At 46.9% G+C, this 18,668-nt stretch overlaps 3 protein-coding genes across 4 annotated transcripts in view; 1 reads left to right on the top strand and 2 right to left on the bottom strand.

Annotated features, from left to right (window-relative positions):
* Window positions 1-2,792, bottom strand: part of LOC146010133 (uncharacterized) — a 47,169-nt gene extending 44,377 nt beyond the window's left edge. Inside the window, exon 1 of the mRNA XM_083151069.1 lies at window positions 2,674-2,792. The gene's annotated coding sequence lies outside the window, so the exon portion shown is untranslated. The remainder of the gene's footprint in view (window positions 1-2,673) is intronic.
* On the bottom strand, window positions 778-18,147 carry LOC146009566 (uncharacterized). Its single transcript, XM_083150013.1, has 13 exons — window positions 18,007-18,147; window positions 16,943-17,077; window positions 16,623-16,814; window positions 15,973-16,096; window positions 15,037-15,128; window positions 13,005-13,107; window positions 10,368-11,882; window positions 10,204-10,301; window positions 5,942-6,133; window positions 4,734-4,857; window positions 4,186-4,271; window positions 3,443-3,545; window positions 778-2,795 (listed from the first exon to the last, which is right to left on the bottom strand). The coding sequence occupies exons 2-13, from the start codon at window positions 17,018-17,020 to the stop codon at window positions 1,372-1,374; spliced, it is 4,131 nt and encodes a 1,376-aa protein (XP_083006139.1). The 5' UTR covers window positions 17,021-17,077; window positions 18,007-18,147; the 3' UTR covers window positions 778-1,371.
* Window positions 18,059-18,668, top strand: part of LOC146010203 (uncharacterized) — a 38,791-nt gene continuing 38,181 nt past the window's right edge. The window contains exon 1 of one of the 2 annotated variants that reach the window (XM_083151220.1): window positions 18,059-18,286. The gene's annotated coding sequence lies outside the window, so the exon portion shown is untranslated. The remainder of the gene's footprint in view (window positions 18,287-18,668) is intronic. The other variant, XM_083151219.1, reaches the window with a different exon arrangement.

Here is an 18,668-nt window from a genome sequence, read left to right as displayed (position 1 = left end):
GAGACCTGAGCCCAGGACATTTTACCTTCATTGTTACATCTACAATATTTTATTTATTCTTGTGACCCAGTTTCAAGTAGACCATTGAAAAAGCTGCATTACTAATCAGTAAAACGCGTTAGTATTTATACACCCATCTGGATTGAACCTCAGTATATCTCAAAGATCCTGTTACGATCTCTCTACATTGGTTTTTGGATGATTATTCAACCCAGCAATATAACACCATCTTCACATAAGGATGGCCATCGACGATTAAAAATCATCGATGGTTTATGGCCGATGTCAAATACTTTTGCCATCAATGGGGGAGAACCAGATGGTTTCCCTCCATCGATGGCACAGCAAAACCGATGTTTTGCTTTTTTTTTTTTGTTACATCGTATGCATTTTCCATCCAATCTGCGGGTCGTCAGTGAGCCCATTGATCGGTCATACTGCACCAATGATTTTTCAGATTCAGATAGAATCGGAGGGAAAAAGAAGTGCTTTTTCTGCATGTGTGTGATATATCTCAGGAACTTTGACTGACATTTCCAATCCCTCTAACCCCCTAATCCAGACCATCAGATATAGTTTATAGTACAATTGTACACCATAAGATATATCGCATGTGATTTATCTCAGCTTAATCAATCGCATGAAAAATGACACCACAGTACAAAATCGGATGGAATACCTCCCGGGAAGGTCCCGGGGGAGATCAAGGAAAATTCCACCCGACTCCAGGGTCAGGCAGATCGTTGTAGTGTATAGTGTAGGGCCCTTTATCCTTTTCTACTCACCATTTTGTTCTGGGGAAGTGACTTATACCCATTGTTTTTAACAGCTGCTTGTCCAAACACAGCCTCATTGCCGAGCGCCCTAAATAACAGTGTTTTTTAATATTAAAAAAAATTTGCACTCATTTAAATCCATAGTTAGAATCTAATAATCTATATTGCCGGGTGAGCGCTGCATTTCTCTAGAAATGACCAACATAATTAACATTTTTAATATTTGCACCTGATTATTTATTCTGGAAACCAGTAAGCTCCCAGTTTAAAAAACACCAACCTTAAGTAACGATTTGACGACGTTTTAATCAACATTTGCTTTTTCGGCAAATCTGCGCTCATCTCCTGTACACACCACTACAGAGGGGTAGAGGTATAGAGCAGTGATAAGGGAGGAGAAGTGAGTCAGCGGAGAACTGGCCCATGGCAACCAATCAGCACTGAAGAAACATCTATAATTTGCATAAAATTATACAGAGTAGCTGATTGGTTGCCATAGGCCACTTCTCCTCGGGCTCACTTCTCCTCCCCTATCACTGCTACATACATATACCCCTGAATTACTATATTTCCTCATGATGTTTCTTATGAACAATCAGCTCGGAGTTACTGATAAATCCCTTCCCACACTCTGAGCAGATAAACGGTTTCTTTTTTTCGTGTGAGTTCGCAGGTGGAGAAGGAGCCTTGAATTACTGGAGAAGCGTTTGCCACAGTCAGAACACACACGCATCTTCTCTCCGGTGTGAATCCTCTCATGTGTAACGAGGCTCCCCTTAACCGCGAAGCTTTTCTCACAGAAAGCACAGGAAAAAGGCTTCTCTCCCGTGTGGTATTTCTGATGGACCACCATTTGGGATTTTTGGGCAAATCGTTTCCCACACTCTGAACACGTAAAAGGCTTTTCTCCCGTGTGAATCCTCTGATGAACCACTAGATCCGAGCTTTGGATAAAGCCTTTCCCACAGTCGGCACAGACATAGAGCTTTTCCCCGGTGTGAATTCTCTGATGGGTGACAAGGCTTCCTTTTTTGACAAAGCATTTTCCACACTCATCACAAACAAACGGTTTCTCGCCAGTGTGACTTCTGTAATGTATTACGAGAACGCCGTTACTGATGAACCTCTTCCCACAATCGGGACACGCGTGGGGTTTCTCGCCTCGGTGGTTTTTCTGATGCTGACCAAGATGAGAATTACTCGTGAACCGCTTCCCACACTCTTTACATTCGAATGGTTTTTCCCCGGAGTGAATTCGCATGTGCTCTTGGAGAACGGTAGTACGGGAAAAAGCTTTTCCACAGTCCGGACAGACAAAAGGCTTCTCTCCTGTGTGCGTTCTCTGATGTATAACAAGCAGCCCGTTGCTAATGAACCGCTTCCCACAATCTAAGCAAACGTGTGGTTTCTCCTCACTGTGATATTTTACATGTTTAACGAGGTTAGATTTGTATATAAAGCTCTTTCCGCATTCTGTACAGGGAAAAGGCTTCTCTCCCGTGTGAATTCTCTTGTGTTCTACAAGAATGTCGGTACGGGTGAATCCTTTCCCACATTCGTTGCACACGTAAGGCTTTTCCCCTGTGTGAAGTCTCTCATGTCTTATGCGTTGCCCATTGCTGATAAACCTTTGCTCACATTCAATGCAAGCGTACGGTTTTTCTCCTGTGTGCAGCCTCATATGGGTCACGAGACCTGTATTACGGGTAAAGCCTTTTCCACATTCAGAGCAGACAAAAGGCTTCTTTCCAGTGTGAATCTTCTGGTGCGGTTTTGTGGGAAATCTGTCTCTGCGCTCGCTGCAAATAAAGTTTTCAGTTCCAGCGCTGACTGTCCCCGGTGCTCCGCTGTCCCCGTTGTTAGAGAAACTAGAGTGCACTAATCTATCGGTAACTACCTCAGAAACGGGAAGTGTGTTTGTGACATCTGGATATTTCCGGGGGGAATAGTGCGTATCAGCAGCCATTATTTCACACTTTGGAGACTGAACATGATACATCCCTGCACTGTTTCCAGCAGCTGAAAGCAAAAATAAAAGTAAATGTAAAATTAAAGCAATAATTGTTTTTAAAACATTTAGATTTTTTATTTTTTTTACATTCTTGGAATGAGGGAAATAATGAATCTCACAACATATTTAATCAATTAGTAAAGAAATAAATGACAGCCCCATATCACGCAATGGGGCAGATGTATTTAAGCTTTAACAAGAGATAAATGCAAGGGTGATAAAGAGAGATAAACCTCCAGCCAATCACCTGCCAACTGCCATGTTACAGGCTGTGTTTGAAAAAAGTCAGTAAGGAGCTGATTGGCTGGACGTTTATCTCTCTTTATCACCCCTGCATTTATCTCTCGTTAAGGCTTAATACATCTGCCCCAATGTGGCACTACCGGTAACCTCTGTATATTATTTTTCCCCTATGATTGTAAGAAACACGGACTGTACACGGACCTGCTATACCACAGTCATGTAACATAGTAACAGCATCCAGGTTACCATAAACTAAGAAATAAGATTACAGATCTCCCTTCTCTGCACATCACTGGCTTTCTAGTAGCACCAGGAAGGTGGTCAGAATTAAGTCATCTCTAGTATAACAGATTATGTAGTGACTGATCAGGGGGAATCTGTCTCTGTTCCGTACCTCATGTCTGTCACTCACCCTCACTGATTGCTACAGGAATCTCCTCCTCTTTAGTGCTTATCATCACCTGGTCTTCAGGCTGTGATCCAATCCCTGCTGTTACCCTGCTCGGGTCTTTCTCCTAATACAAGGGGGAAATACACAGACCAAGATATCACTCACAGAGAAAAGTACTGAGGTATCAATTAAATCACTTGTGCTCAAGAATGGATATCTTTAAAACCTGGCCTGTAATGTAAAGATTGGCAGTGTACTCTGGTAGAAACAGCGATGCTCCGCTCAGTTCCCAATGGTCACCTATTGGCCAGTGACCTGTAAGACTGTGACAATGGCTGTATTTGTTCCTCTTGCAAATAAATGATTAGAGAATTACTGTGTCAAGGTAAAAATACTGACACCTGAATACAGACAATAACCAGACAACCAATAGAGGAGCGGAGGGTGACAGTCAGAGCTAAATGACAGAAAAAATGGCGGGATGTATGCCGTTTTTTTAAACTGGCAATCAATTACAAGCCACAACCATGCCACGTAAAGGACTGGCCCTTTAAAAGAACTTCTGAGTTAGTCTGGCATCCACTGCGGGGGCCGAACTTGAAACATGTTATCTATAACGCAGCTGCTCTAACGCCCGCTGTGTGACCTCATCATTCCAGCTGCCTCTCAGGGGAGGTCGACACTGGAATAAAATCACTGTAACATACCACTATCATTTCTGTGTAGATGCCATTTACAGTAAGGTATAACCATGTCACTCCCACCTGCAGGGAGACGTCAGGCTCTTCTTGCTGACAGAGCGCTGCGGAGAGGGGGCTGCTGCATCTCCCTGGTGAGCAGACAGGTTTACCTGCAGAGGTAGAGAGACACAGCAATTACTGTGGGTTTCCTGTGACATTTTGAGAAAACCAACTAGGGTAGGCCTGTGATGATTACGTGTGTGATTGTGTGTGTGTGTGTGTGTGTGTGATCTAGACTACAGGAGGGGAACTGCTTCGGGCTCCTTTTCGGCTCTTCTCTGGCTGCCACGGCTCACGGGCAGCCCCCTTGATGGGATAATACTGAAGTAGGTGAACACTGCCGGTCAGTGTCCACCTACGTATCTTTTAGTTGGAGGAAGTTTTTGGCAGGGCTGATTATAGTTGCTCTTTAACACTGCCAGATATCATTCTAGCCAGCGTTCCGCTATCCCTATATACCCACTACCCCTTACCATCCCCGTTCCACGTGAACCCCTCCTATATGCAAACAGGTTCTATCATACACCATTTTTTTTTATACACTGGCCAATGCTTGGACAGTCTCCTCATACCCAGTGATGTGAGTGGTGGAGGATTATTCAGCATCACGTCTTTGTAAAGATCCTTGTGTCCCTTTAGATACTCCCACTCCTCCATGGAGAGATAGACAGTGACATCCTGACACCTTATAGGAACCTGACACAGACAATGATACAGTCATCACCCAGACACATCCCCCGGTGTTACTGTATAATGTCCCATTCCCAGCAGTCACCTCTCCGGTGTTACTGTATAATGTCCCATTCCCAGCAGTCACCTCTCCGGTGTTACTGTATAATGTCCCATTCCCAGCAGTCACCTCTCCGGTGTTACTGTATAATGTCCCATTCCCAGCAGTCACCTATCCGGTCACATCCCCCCGGTGGTACTGTATAACGACCCATTCCCAGCAGTCACCTCTCCGGTCACATCAACCGGTGTTACTGTATAATGTCCCATTCCCAGCAGTCACCTCTCTGGTCACATCAACCGGTGTTACTGTATAATGTCCCATTCCCAGCAGTCACCTCTCCGGTCACATCCCCATGTTACTGTATAATGTCCCATTCCCAGCAGTCACCTCTCCGGTCACATTCATCGGTGTTACTGTATAATGTCCCATTCCCAGCAGTCACCTCTCCTGTCACATCCCCCGGTGTTACTGTATAATGTCCTATTCCCAGCAGTCACCTCTCTGTTCACATCTCCCGGTGTTACTGTATAATGTCCCATTCCCAGCAGTCACCTCTCTGGTCACATCCCCAGGTGTTACTGTATAATGTCCCATCTCCAGCAGTCACCTCTCCGGTCATATCCCCCGATGTTACTGTATAATGCCCCATTCCCAGCAGTCACCTCTCCGGTCATATCCCCCGATGTTACTGTATAATGCCCCATTCCCAGCAGTCACCTCTCCGGTTATATCCCCCGGTGTTAGTGTATAATGTCCCATTCCCAGCAGTCACCTCTCCGGTCACATCCCCCGGTGTTACTGTATAATTCCACATTCCCAGCAGTCACCTCTCTGGTCACATCCCCAGGTGTTACTATATAATGTCCCATTCCCAGCAGTCACCTCTCCGGTCACATCCCCCAATGTTACTGTATAATGCACCATTCCCAGCAGTCACCTCTCCGGTCACATCCCTCAGTGTTACTGTATAATGTCCCATTCCCAGCAGTCACCTCTCTGGTCACATCTCCCGGTGTTACTGTATAATTTTCCATTCCCAGCAGTCACCTCTTCGGTCAGCAGCTGGATGATCTTGTTGGTGAGATCCAGGATCTTCTGGTCACGGTCTCTCTCATGTATCAGTGTGTGAGGTGGAGGTACTTTGCTGGGTCTCTGTGTCCTGTTATATCCTGATGACACATAGGCATGGTTGCTTCTTGGTGTCCCACATTCACCTTTCTTCTTCAATGGTACGTAATCCTAATTAAGAAGACAGGCACTAGTAAAAAAAATAACAAAGAATGATGGGTCACTACCACATGCATGCCCTTGTTGGTGTGACTGAGAGTAATGATGGCACAGTGACACTCCCAGAAGCCCTCACCTCTCCGGTCAGCAGGTAGATGATCTCCAGGGTGAGGTTCAGTATCCTCTCAGTCATGTGACTCCTGTCACTGTCCATCCTGAACACCTAGGAATGGGCTCTTATCCTGGTGGAGTGACTGATCGTAGACGCTCCCTAGATCTACAGATATGAAGTACATGAACTTATTCCCAATAGAAGTTTGCAAGTTTAATATTATCTGTGTAAATTTAAAATGTAAAAAAAAGTGTGTTTATTTCCAATTAACTTTTATGCCATATTCTGAGCAACCTGTATAAACCAAATGCACTATCAATATTCGGATTGAAGGAAGCCTGAAACTAAAGCCCCCCATACACGGTCCGTTAATCGGATCCGTTGTGTGCTTAAACAGCACACATCGGATCGGATCGCATCCCTAGTGCATGCACTGCGATCCGATCCGATTGTATAGCTAGTACAAAAAGTATGTGCAGCACATACTTTTTGTACCGTACTATGTGATGCGCGGGAGCACGCATCGCATAGTACAAAACGGAGCCATACACAACGGACCGTGTATGGGCTCCTTAACACCTATTTTTCACCAACAATTCGGGTCCAACCCAGGGTTCTCGGACACGGTTCCAAACTGTCAGAGCCATGCCAGTCTGACATCGTTTACACTGCACGGTCTCCACCTTGGATCTGGAGTTAGCCCTTATTTAGCACTATAGGTGCCCATACACGTACCAATTACCCAGTACTTTTTGTGCTAAAATTGCATTGCATCACAAAAAGTACTGGGTAATTGGTACGTGTATGGGCACCTTAAGGATGGGTTTATGCAAAATTGCATGATGTTTGCACACAACCAGCGCAGCCATAGAGTGGTGCTGAGCATTTACTAGTGAGGTGCCCAAACAGATAGAAATCCCCAGTGGCATCATGTAGCAGTCATGTGGGAGTCCTCAACATACAGACTAAGCTCCTCACCCACCGGCTGCTCAGAGGAACGCTACTCCTTCTCCCACATCATATCAGCCGCCATTATGTCGTAGACTCTATGACAAGACAGTGCTACTAGCAAGACTGGAGCATCACGGAAGAAGAAGACGTAGCTGGACCTCTACCAGTCAGTGAGCCGCGCATGCGTAGAGAAGTGCAGACGCTAGCCTATCAGGCGTTCCTCGCGGTTTTCTGCACATGCGCGTTTATGCGTTCCTGCTACTGCGCAGGCGCCAGTAATCGCTCTGCGCTTCTCTCTACTCGGTCTTCTGTACTGCGGGCGGCCATCTTTGTTAAGGGACAATGTCCAGCTACAAACATGGGTGGGTGGAGTCATTAACACACGGACTCATACATACATAAGTATAATAAATGGCACATGTCACACCCTGCAGCCAATAGCTCAGTATCTTCATCTACATGGGTGGGAAGGGGTTAGCAATTTGGTGTTGGTGGGCATTCCCTGTAATAATAATTGCAAATCAATTGCCCGGTAGTTCACATCCTAGATCAAGAAGACCTGCAGGGCCATATTCAATGCGGCCGTTGAGGGGGTTAAACGTCGAGGATCGCCGTAATCAAGCCACCCTTGCCATTTAACCACCGTGCCGGCCACTCGCCCTATTCAACATTCCTGGGAATCCTCGCTGTCAGAGGACGACAAGATTTCCCGCAAACGGCGAGGTTCGCGGCTAATGCAGTGAGCCCGCTGCATTTAGCTGTGAGCCTCGCTGTTTGGCGGCCGCACACGCCGTTTCCCCCACGCTGTAAAAACCCAGCGAGCTGGAAACGGCATGTGCAGGGGGTCAGTTGAATACTGACCATGCGAGCTGTGACAGCGAGCAGTCAGCATTAAAAGGGCATTGAATACGGCCCAAAGTGTTGCCAAAATATGACAGTTTCCCGTTCCACGAGGCAGCGTTTACCTGCTTGCTATGCTGCGAATATACGCAGAAACAGGTCTGAATCAGGCCCTATGTCCACTGGGATGCTAAAGTATGAAAAAGCCAGGTAAAACCAAAAAATCAGGAAAATGTTTTTTTGTGTCCACCTTGTGACTGCCAATTACGTTCCAGTCGACCTTTTGCTTGCGTCGGTCTGTTACTACCGATCTAGATGCTGTCGACCATTTTTGGTAAAAGTAAAAGCACATGAGGGGAGAGGGCGCTGCTCGTGAGGGCTTACAACTGAGGACAGACAAGGGTGGCACAGATGAGAGGTGTCGTAGTAAGGTGGAGGGTATGATGAGGAAAGGGTATAGGTTAGAGAGCCGCACACATCAAGGGGTATATTTAATAAAGTGCTGCTTTTTAGAAGTGGAGCTCTTGCCAATATCCACCAATTAGGTTCTACTTCTGTATCCAGCACCTTCTAGAACAGGGATGGGGAGCTTTTGTTGAACTACACATCCCAGCATGCCCTGCTATAGTTATTTGCTATTTGGCCATGCTGAGATGTGTAGGGGAGGTCCAAAGGTTCCCCATCGGTTCTAGAAGAATATTGCACGATTCTGGCAGCAGTTTATGGCCAGCCAATCTAGTATACTGTAATGGTGTGTGCACAACGGGAGCGATTCAGGGTAATGGCTGATTTTGTCTCTTTGGCCCTAGGTCAAATACATGCTACAGATGACATAGTCAAAATAGACATGCGTGCACAGTCATTTTCCCTTGGGACACTGACACTGCGCATCGGTATCGCAAGCCTCATAAATACTGTGCGATTTTGGCTAACTTACTATCTGATTTAGACTATATAGTCCAGGACAGGCCAACCTGTGTCTCTCCAGATGTTGTGAAACTACAAATCCCAGCATGCCTTGCCACAGTTTTAACACTCTCTTATAGCAAAACTGTGGCAAGGCATAATGGGATTTGTAGTTTGACAACTTCTGGAGAGCCACAGGTTGGCCAGGCCTGATATAGTCATAATTGTACACACCATTACACATTGTTGATTGTGAATAATGAGGCTTATTCAGACCCGTCTGTTGTTAGGGTTTAAAATCGTTCGGAAACCCCGGGAGCGAACGGCTTTGCTGAGTATCACACTCGCCGAGCCGTTTGCTCACTCCGGGAAGGGAGGGCCGGGCGCGGCAGCAGGGGGACGGCAATCGTTTTACGCACGTAAAAACTCTGCCAATTGTGTTCACCTTCACGGTCATATCTTTGACGTTAACGACTGTAATAAATGAGGTCATTTGTTGCGGTGTTACCAGTGATATAACTTGTGTGGTCATCAGGAATGCCAACTCTATTAACATTTTGGTGTTTCATTGCCCAATACCACGAACTGATTGTGCCCATTGGTAACTGAAGAATGCTCGTACAAGGCCGTAGAGACTTTGTGGTGCCTTATGCACAAATTATCTATGGGCTAGGTCCCATTATTCCATTACTTTGCTTTATATGAATGGAGATAAATGGATTGGTTCTTTCAATAAAGTTGGTTTAAAAAAAATAACACATGACCTCTATAGGAATATTTGATTCAGATCTACTTGGTATGGGCCGAATTTGCTATCCTGGCCTATTGTTGTGAGCACAGCCTGCCCACCCATCCATCAGAATCAGGCCCTGTGTTGCCTTAAAAAAAAAAGGTCATGGCTCATTTTACAGCTACTACTAATACTGATAAAGGCAGTGAATGGAAGGAAGAGAAGCGGATTGTATTTGAAATGCACAAATTCTTTGTAATAAGGCTTCACACAATCCGACTCTCAGCGTTATGACCAGAGCTGCGTGACAGAGATGTATACAGACACACATTACAGCTTATGGGAACTTCTAGACTCCTCTATGAGACCACAATGCACTGCTGTGCTTTGCACTAGCCCCGCCTACTCACTGAAGACTGCAAATGTGATACTGGGAAGAAGTGGGCAACTGTGGCGTATATAATATTAATGTCCTGTTGTATGCGGGAGATGAGCGCAGTTTTGCATGTTGTGTACATGTTGGATTACAAATCAGATTGTTACTTTAGGTAGGAGCTTACTGGCTTGTTTGACCGAATGGAACTGACCTAAATTAAGCTTGCACAGATGGGGAATAGGAAAGGAAGTAGACGGGTGAAGAACTGGATTGAAGAATGAAAGTCACAGATACACGTAGAACTGATGCATACATCATTTATTCTCATGACACTTCGTATGAACAGCCAGGCCGGAGTTACTGACAAATCCCTTCCCGCACTCCAAACACATAAATGGTTTCTCTCCCGTGTGAATTCGCTGGTGGATAACGAGCTTTGAGTTACTGGTGAAGCCTTTGCCGCACTCAGAACACAGGAGCATCTTCTCTCCGGTGTGAAGTCTCTCATGAGTAACGAGGCTTCCCTTAATTGTGAAGCTTTTCTTACAGAAAGAACAGGCAAAAGGCTTCTCTCCCGTGTGGTATTTCTGATGTACGACCAGTTGGGAGTTATTGGCAAATCGCTTCCCACACTGACACGAAAAAGGCTTTTCTCCCGTGTGAGCTACTAGATCCGAGCCCCGGTCAAAGCCTTTCCCACCACCGGCAGAGACGTAGAGCTTTTCCCCGGTGTGAATTCTCTGATGTGTGACAAGGCTTCCTTGTTTGACAAAGCCTTTTCCACACTCATTACAAGCAAACGGTTTCTCCCCAGTGTGACTTCTGTAATGTGCTATAAGAAGGGCGTTACACACAAACTGCTTCCCACAATCGGGACACGCGTGAGGTTTCTCACCCCTGTGGTTTTTCTGATGCTGAGCAAGATATGAATTACTCGTGAACCGCCTACCACACTCTTTGCATTCGAATGGTTTTTCCCCGGAGTGAATTCGCATGTGCTCTTGCAGGGTGAAATTACGGGCAAAAGCCTTTCCACAGTCCGGACAGGCGAACGGCTTCTCTCCTGTGTGAATTCTCTTATGTATCACAAGCAGCCCGTTGCTAATGAACCGCTTCCCACAATCTAAGCACACGTGAGGTTTCTCCCCTCTGTGATATTTTATATGTTTAACGAGGTTAGAGTTGGTTGTAAAGCGCTTTCCGCATTCTGTACAGGGAAAAGGCTTCTCTCCCGTGTGAATTCTCTTGTGTTCTATAAGACTGTAGGTACGGGTGAAACCTTTCCCACATTCGTTGCACACGTAAGGTTTCCCCCCGGTGTGAAATCTCTCGTGTCTTATGCGTTGCCCATTACTGATAAACCTTTGCCCACATTCAGAGCAAGAGTACGGTTTAACTCCTGTGTGCAGCCTCATATGGTTCACAAGAATTGTATTACGGGTAAAGCCTTTTCCACATTCAGAGCAAGCATACGGTTTTTCTCCTCTGTGGAGCATCATATGGTCCACAAGACTTGTACTACGGGTAAAGCCTTTTCCACATTCAGAGCAGACAAAAGGCTTCTCTCCTGTGTGAATCTTCTGGTGCGGTTTTGAGGGAAATCTGTCTGTGCGCTCGCTGCAAATAAAGTTTTCAGTTTCAGCGCTGACTGTCCCCGGTGCTCCGCTGTCCCAGTTGTTTGAGAAACTGGAGGGCACGAATCCATTAGTTACTACCTCAGAACCTGGAGGTGTGTTTGGGACATCCGGGTATTTTCCGGGGGAATAGTGCGTATCAGCAGCTGTCATTTCACACTTTGGAGACTGCACATGACAAATCCCTGCGGGGCTTCCTCCGTATCCAGCAGCTGAAAGCAAAAATAAAGTAAATATACAATCAATTTTGTTCTCTCTTAAAACATGAGGGGATAGAATGCTCATGTGAATGCTCACTTCTACATCCGTATTGTTACCTAAACCCTATTTGTAGGTCTACTTATAGTAAGAAATATAAAAGTCTGCGCTTCCACAATGGCGTAACTATAAATTTTGCTCCCCCCTGCCCCCAGGCTACTCTCCAGAGTGTTTCCCCAGCTTGTGATGTGATGACGTCACACGCATAACGGAGAGGATGAGAGACCAGCAGACACTGCTGCTGGGGCTGCCTTACAGTAGTTACGCCACTGACTAGGATGCAGCAGGGTACCTAGTAGTACCACCTCCTACAAATACAGTAAACAACAATCTAAAGAAGAAACCTTGTGCTTCCTATTGGGGTATCTAAGGCTTATTTGAGAAAGTAGATCCTATAGTGAAGTTATTTTTCTCCTTTGGAGTCCTCCTTCAGAGTTCACACCTCAGAAATAAGACAGAGAGGATTTCATGGTGCAGATTTCCAGTACATTCACTTATAGTAATTTCAAGAAGTGTATATGTGCCCGTACTGTTTATAGGCCTTTCCTTAGGCCAACGATTATAGCATAGATCGGGGGTCACACTTTGAACTTGACTCTTTCAATGCGATTCTCCAATTCATCTCAAAGATATAAATGCATGGGGAACAGACTCATCGCGTGAAAAGCAAATTTATCCACACCTACAATCAAACATAAAACTTAAAAAAAAACAAAGCAAAGTCTGGTACCGTATTGGGCCTTTCACGAAAGGCTATTCAAGAAGCAAATGAGGGGTCTGATCACCGGAAGTCCTTGGGCGATGCAGGCATATATCATTTGTGCCGGACCTTCATGACGATGCGTTCCACTCACAGAGGTGGGTGGAACGCACACGTCACTCTGATGTCACTTCCGTATTTTACGGGAGTTAGAGAAGCACTGCAGTATTGCATGTGGTCCAGAAGAAGGTCCATTGAGACATATTGCCTATACACTGTACCTGCTATTGCCACAGTCATATATTATAGTAACAGCATCCAGGTCACCATATACTAAGAATCTGTCTCTGTTCCGTACCTCATGTCTGTCACTCACCCTCACTGATTGCTACAGGAATCTCCTCCTCCTTAGTGCTCGTCATCACCTGCTCTTCAGGCTGTGATCCAATCCCTGCTGTTACACTGCTCGGGTCTTTCTCCTAATACAAGGGGGAAATACACAGACAATAAAAGCAATTGGATTAATCAGCTGGTATAAAGGTGCATACACACCTAGCGATCACCGCAGCCGCCGATATCGGCGGCCGAGGGGACCTGGCACATATCATGTGAGTATACGTCAGCAATGCATACACACATGCTGATGCTGGTGGGTAATGAGTGACAGCCGGGGGAGGTGGAGCTGGTTCATGCTGCAATTCCCTCATTATCGATCAGCTCCCTTGTTTGTACATGCGTGGATGACACACTGGCCGATATAATGAGGTGTATAGGTATCCATGCTACAGAGGTTATATCATACTAAGGGCCTCATTCAGACCCGATCGTAAGGAGCCCCTCGCATGTGGCCGGTGGGGAGAGAAATCATTCGAATGAATGAATAATGACTGTGTTCTTGGACACATCCCCTCGCATGTTAACGAGAGGATGCGGGCGGCACTGACGCTGCCTAGCTGGTGGGTCCGAATCGAGCCCTTGATGAGGTACTAAAGTAAGTCACTTGTGCTCAAGAATGGATATCATTAAAACCTGGCCTGTAATGTAAAGATTGGGAGTGTATAATGTTCCTTCTAGGAACTAGGGCGGGCAGGGCGGGGGGGTTGGACCGGGCACGCCGACGTCACTATTTTGGGCGTGCCCGGGCCGCCAACGTCACAAAAGAGGCGTGCCCGGGCCGCGCCGTGACGAAAAGGGGCGTGCCCGGCCGGCAGAATCACGCAAAGGGGTGGGCACAGCCGGCGGCGTCACGCAAAGGGGTGGGCGCGGCCGGCAGCGTCATGCACAGGGGGCGGACCCGGCCACCCGGAAGGCTGTATACTGCCGGGAAAGTGCTGGGCATCGCTATGTACAGCGGCACCGGGCTTCCCCGGTCAAAACAGCGGGGACAAAGGCAGGCTGGTTTAGCGGGGCGCTGCCAGAGGGGCAGGGCGCATTTTTCACTTAAAAAAATCGGGCAGGGCGCAGCGCCCCGCTAAAACAGCCTAGCGGGAACACTTCTGGCAGAGGTAGTGGCGCTCCGCTCAGTTCCCAATGGCTGTATTTGTTCCTCTTGCATATAAATGATTATAGAATTACTATGTCCAGGTAAAAGTACTGACGCCTGAATACAGACAATAACCAGACAACCAATAGAAGGGAGCAGGGTGACAGTCAGAGCTAATAAGAGGAATAGTCTATGAGGCAGCTGCACCAGCACCCGTGGTGTGACCCCCATCGTTACAGCTGCCTCTGGAATCAAATCACCGGGGTAGATGTATGAACGGGGCCTTAACGATCGTTATATCAGAGGATCCATTTCACTGCATTATTGCTGTGAAGTGGGTCCTCTGTTTGCCATAATGTATTAACTTTTGTCTGTACAATATGGGAGTACGTTAACTTACCCACGGGGTTGACCTTCCGGTCAACACCGTCTGCTCCGGGTAAAAGCCTGCTGACCAGCAAGTAAAACAATAAAGTTTTGTCAAATAAAAAAAAAAAAACAACATGAGAAGCCACAGCGCCAGATAATTATGGCATTATGCAAAGGGGAGGAATAAGGAAGGAAGGAAGGCACACGTCACCTGATGATACTCAGGTAGGAGCAAGGCGTTCCATTTAAATAACACATATCGCTAAGCCTGCTCCCCCGCAGGGCCGCCCATTAAACACCCACATCACGGGTGTCATACATCAGGGGAAGTGCTATCCCCTGCCAAAACGCACGGGGATAGCGCATATTCCCCTGATCGCCACTTTATAAATCTACCCCACTGTAACATACTTCAACCGATATCGATAGGTCACATGGATTGGTAACATAACTGCTGTCATTTCTGTGTATAGATAGGTCACATGACTGGTAACATAACTGCTGTCATTCCTGTTTAGATGCCATTTACAGTAAGGTATAACCAGGTAACTCCCACCTGCAGGGAGACGTCAGGCTCTTCTTGCTGACAGAGCGCTGCGGAGAGGGGGCTGCTGCATCTCCCTGGTGAGCCGACAGTGCCGGGTGTATCTGCAGAGAGAGAGAGACACAGCGATTACAGGACCTGTGTGTGCTGTGTGACATAATGATATGGGGGAGGCCAATAACAAATGCAAAGAACATGGGGCATAATTCACATCTAACTGTACGGATGCGAGTGTCAGGGAAAACATAGACGCGCCCAAGTGTTTTTAGGGGAAGTCGTGTAACGTCCGCTCCGGTACCGATCCGACTGTTTGTGCCGCAGCCACTGAGTAAGTCCTGGGCTACGCACAGAATGCACACACTGGGGAAATTTCCAGGCTTGCGCAGGGCGGCGTATACCTGATCGATGGGTTCCGAAATTTAGCAGCCGTGGGATCAGGTATGAACTAGGCCCATAACACGACACCAATGTTTGGTGACCGCACAAGTGCACCTTCCAAATATGGCACAAATACTAGGAGAGATAGAAGCGCTGTACCCGGGGAATTACCCAGAGAAACAGATCACTCTGGGAGAATAAGAAGAGGCTGTTAGGTTCTCTTCATCATGTAATCACCCTTGGTAACGCGGCTTTACCATTATATGGCCTTGCAGGATGACTTCTCTATCAAGCTCAATCAGACCAACTCCCCTTTGGGCAATGAATTCTCTTCTTAATATTAACATCATCAATGTTTTTCTACTTACCAAGTACTTCTCCCCTGCTAAAGTACGGCTCCCAAGACCTTTGGTTTTCTACTCAATTACCACTATCTCTATATAAGCCCCTTCCCAATGCCCTTTCTATTCCCCCTCCTTACACATGCTGATAGGTTCTAACATACAAGTCATTTTCATATATATATTGGCCTTGATCACCTACAAGTCTAATTGGACAGTCTCCTCTTACCCAGTGATGTGAGCGTATGGGGATTCTCCAATGTCACGTCCTTGTACAGATCCTTATGTCCCTTTAGATAGTCCCACTCCTCCATGGAGAGATAGACAGTGACATCCTGACACCTTATAGGTACCTGACACACAATGATACAGTCATTACCCGGACACATCCCCCGGTGTTACTGTATAATACCCCATTCCCAGCAGTCACCTCCCCCAGGTGTTACTGTATAATGTCCCATTCCCAGCAGTCATCTCTCTGGTAACATCCCCTGGTGTTACTGTATAACGTCCCAGCAGTCACCTCTCCGGTCACATCCCCCGGTGTTACTGTATAACGTCCCAGTCCCAGCAGTCACCTCTCCGGTCACATCCCCCGTGTTACTGTATAATGTCACATTCCCAGCAGGCACCTCTGTGGTCACATCCCCCGGTCTTACTGTACAATATCCCATTCCCAGCAGTCACCTCTCTGGTCACACCCCCGGTGTTACTGTATAATGTCCCATTCCCAGCAGTCACATCACCGGTGTTACTGTATAATGCCCCATTCCCAGCAGTCACATCACCGGTGTTACTGTATAACGCCCCATTCCCAGCAGTCCCCTCTCCGGTCACAAGCCCAGTGTTACTGTATAATGTCCCATTCCCAGCAGTCACCTCTCCGGTCAGCAGCTGGATGATCTTGTTAGTGAGATCCAGGATCTTCTGCTCATTGTCTCTCTCATGTATCAGTAAATGAGGTGTAAGCACAGCGATGGGGCGCTGGGTCCTGTTGCATCCTGATGACACATAGGGATAGTTGCTTTTTGGTGTCTCACATTCACCATCCAACTTCAGTGGTACATAATCCTAAATGAGAACACATGCACTAGTAAATACCACAGAGAAAGATGGGTCACTACCTATATTCTAATGCAGGCCACTGTTGGTGTGACGGAGAGTAGTAATGGCACTGTGACACTCCCAGAAGCCCTCACCTCTCCGGTCAGCAGGTAGATGATCTCCAGGGTGATGTTCAGTATCCTCTCAGTCATGTGTCTCCTGTCACTGTCCATCCTGAACACCTAGGAATGGGCTCTGATCCTGGTGGAGAGACTAGTCGTAGATGTTCCCTAGATGTATAGATATGAAGTACATCAACTCATTCTCAACAGAAGTTTGCAAGTTTTATTATCTGCTTACATTTAAAGTGTTTATTTCCAATGAACTTTTATGCCATATTCTGTATGCAATATTCACGGTGTGACGAAAGCCTGAAACTAATACCCGCTTTTCACGAAAAAAATCCGGGTACAACCCGGATTCTTGAACAATGTTCCGTGTGACAGAGCCACATCACACATTGTTTACACTGCACCTGTTCAACACAGGTGATGGCAATCAAAAGCAGCCAGAAAGGTGCCCATACACGTACCATTTACCCGGTACTTTTTGTGCTTAAATAGCATTGCATCGCATGCACAACGATGCTATATTAGCACAAAAAGTATTGGGTAATCGGTACGTGTATGGTAGGGTTACCACCTAGTCCCTTTAATTCCGGACACATATTAATTACACAGGTTCTGTGGCTGGCTGACTTCAAGACTCCACTTCACCTGATTTTAAACTGCCACAGAACCTGTGTAATTAACATGTGTCCGGAATTAAAGGGACTAGGTGGTAACCCTAGTGTATGGGCACCTGAAGGCTATACAGATAGCACTAGGGCTGGAGGGCTGATTACTGAGTGACCCAGGCTTTTGTGAAACTACAAGTCCCATCATGCCTTGCAACAGTTTTGCTATTAGGGCATGCTAAAACTATGGCAAGGCATGCTGGGAAATGTAGTTTAAAAAAAAAACAACCCACCAGCTGAAGGGTCACAGATTGGACATGCCTGGCTGAGTCTTTACAACATTGCATGGTGCTTGCACACAGCCTGGGCAGCCATAAAGTGGTACTGAGCATACACTAGCGAGGTGCCCATACAGATAGATAGCCCAGGTGCACCATGCAGCAGCCCTGTGTGAGTACACAACATACACACTGAGCTCCTCACCCACAGCCTACTCCTCCCAAATCTCAGCTGCCAATTGCCATTATATGTCGCGCACTCTATGACACTGCGAGCCCGGAGCATCACGGGAGATGTAGAGGGGCCATACAAACACCGTGCTGTACTGTGTCAGCGGCCGGGGACTCGAGGCTCACGGGAAGTGTAGTCTTTAAGAAACAGCCCCTAGGGCGCATGTCGCTGCCGCTGTGATGACAGGAGGATGGAGGCATTCGGCTTTTTCTGTGCGGTCCTAGAGCCGTCGCCAGAGGCAGCGCAAGCCAGGGTGAGATATGGGGGCCGCTGTATCAGCACCAGACCGGGGATTGGAAATGGGGGGAGACATTGGGGATGGCCATACAGACTATATTACAGAGATGGGGAGGGGGAGGTGTATCCACTCTCACCCTAGGTCTCAGGTTAATGGCTCCCATAGAGTACTGTCTATGTTGTGACCATAATACAAATACTGTGCACTATAGATAGGGGGTATGGCTCATTGGATTGGACCCAATTTAGGTCGACATGACTTGGTCGACCACTGAAGGGTGGCATGGCTAAGGTCGACAGCGTCAGAAGGTTGACAGTCAAAAGGCACAGTCGCTCTGTGCACCGTCGGCAAGTGTAACGCGTCCCCTTGCTGTGGTCGTCATGCCTCAGCCACACTA

The sequence above is a fragment of the Crinia signifera genome, chromosome 6, assembly GCF_055691185.1.
Source record: "Crinia signifera chromosome 6, ASM5569118v1, whole genome shotgun sequence".
NCBI lineage: Eukaryota > Metazoa > Chordata > Amphibia > Anura > Myobatrachidae > Crinia > Crinia signifera.
Note: the sequence above shows the minus strand (reverse complement) of the source record. Positions and strands in the feature narration are given on the sequence as shown.

What these genes read in the sequence shown, in the direction of transcription:
- LOC146009566 (XM_083150013.1), bottom strand. Translation starts at nt 17,020, where the DNA reads ATGGACAGTGACAGGAGACACATGACTGAGAGGATACTGAACATCACC. An exon ending in TCTACCTGCTGACCGGAGAG is followed by an intron (nt 16,815 to 16,942) that starts GTGAGGGCTTCT and finishes GTTCTCATTTAG; the next exon opens with GATTATGTACCACTGAAGTT. An exon ending in TCCACCACTCACATCACTGG is followed by an intron (nt 4,272 to 4,733) that starts GTATGAGGAGAC and finishes CTACCTCTGCAG; the next exon opens with GTAAACCTGTCTGCTCACCA.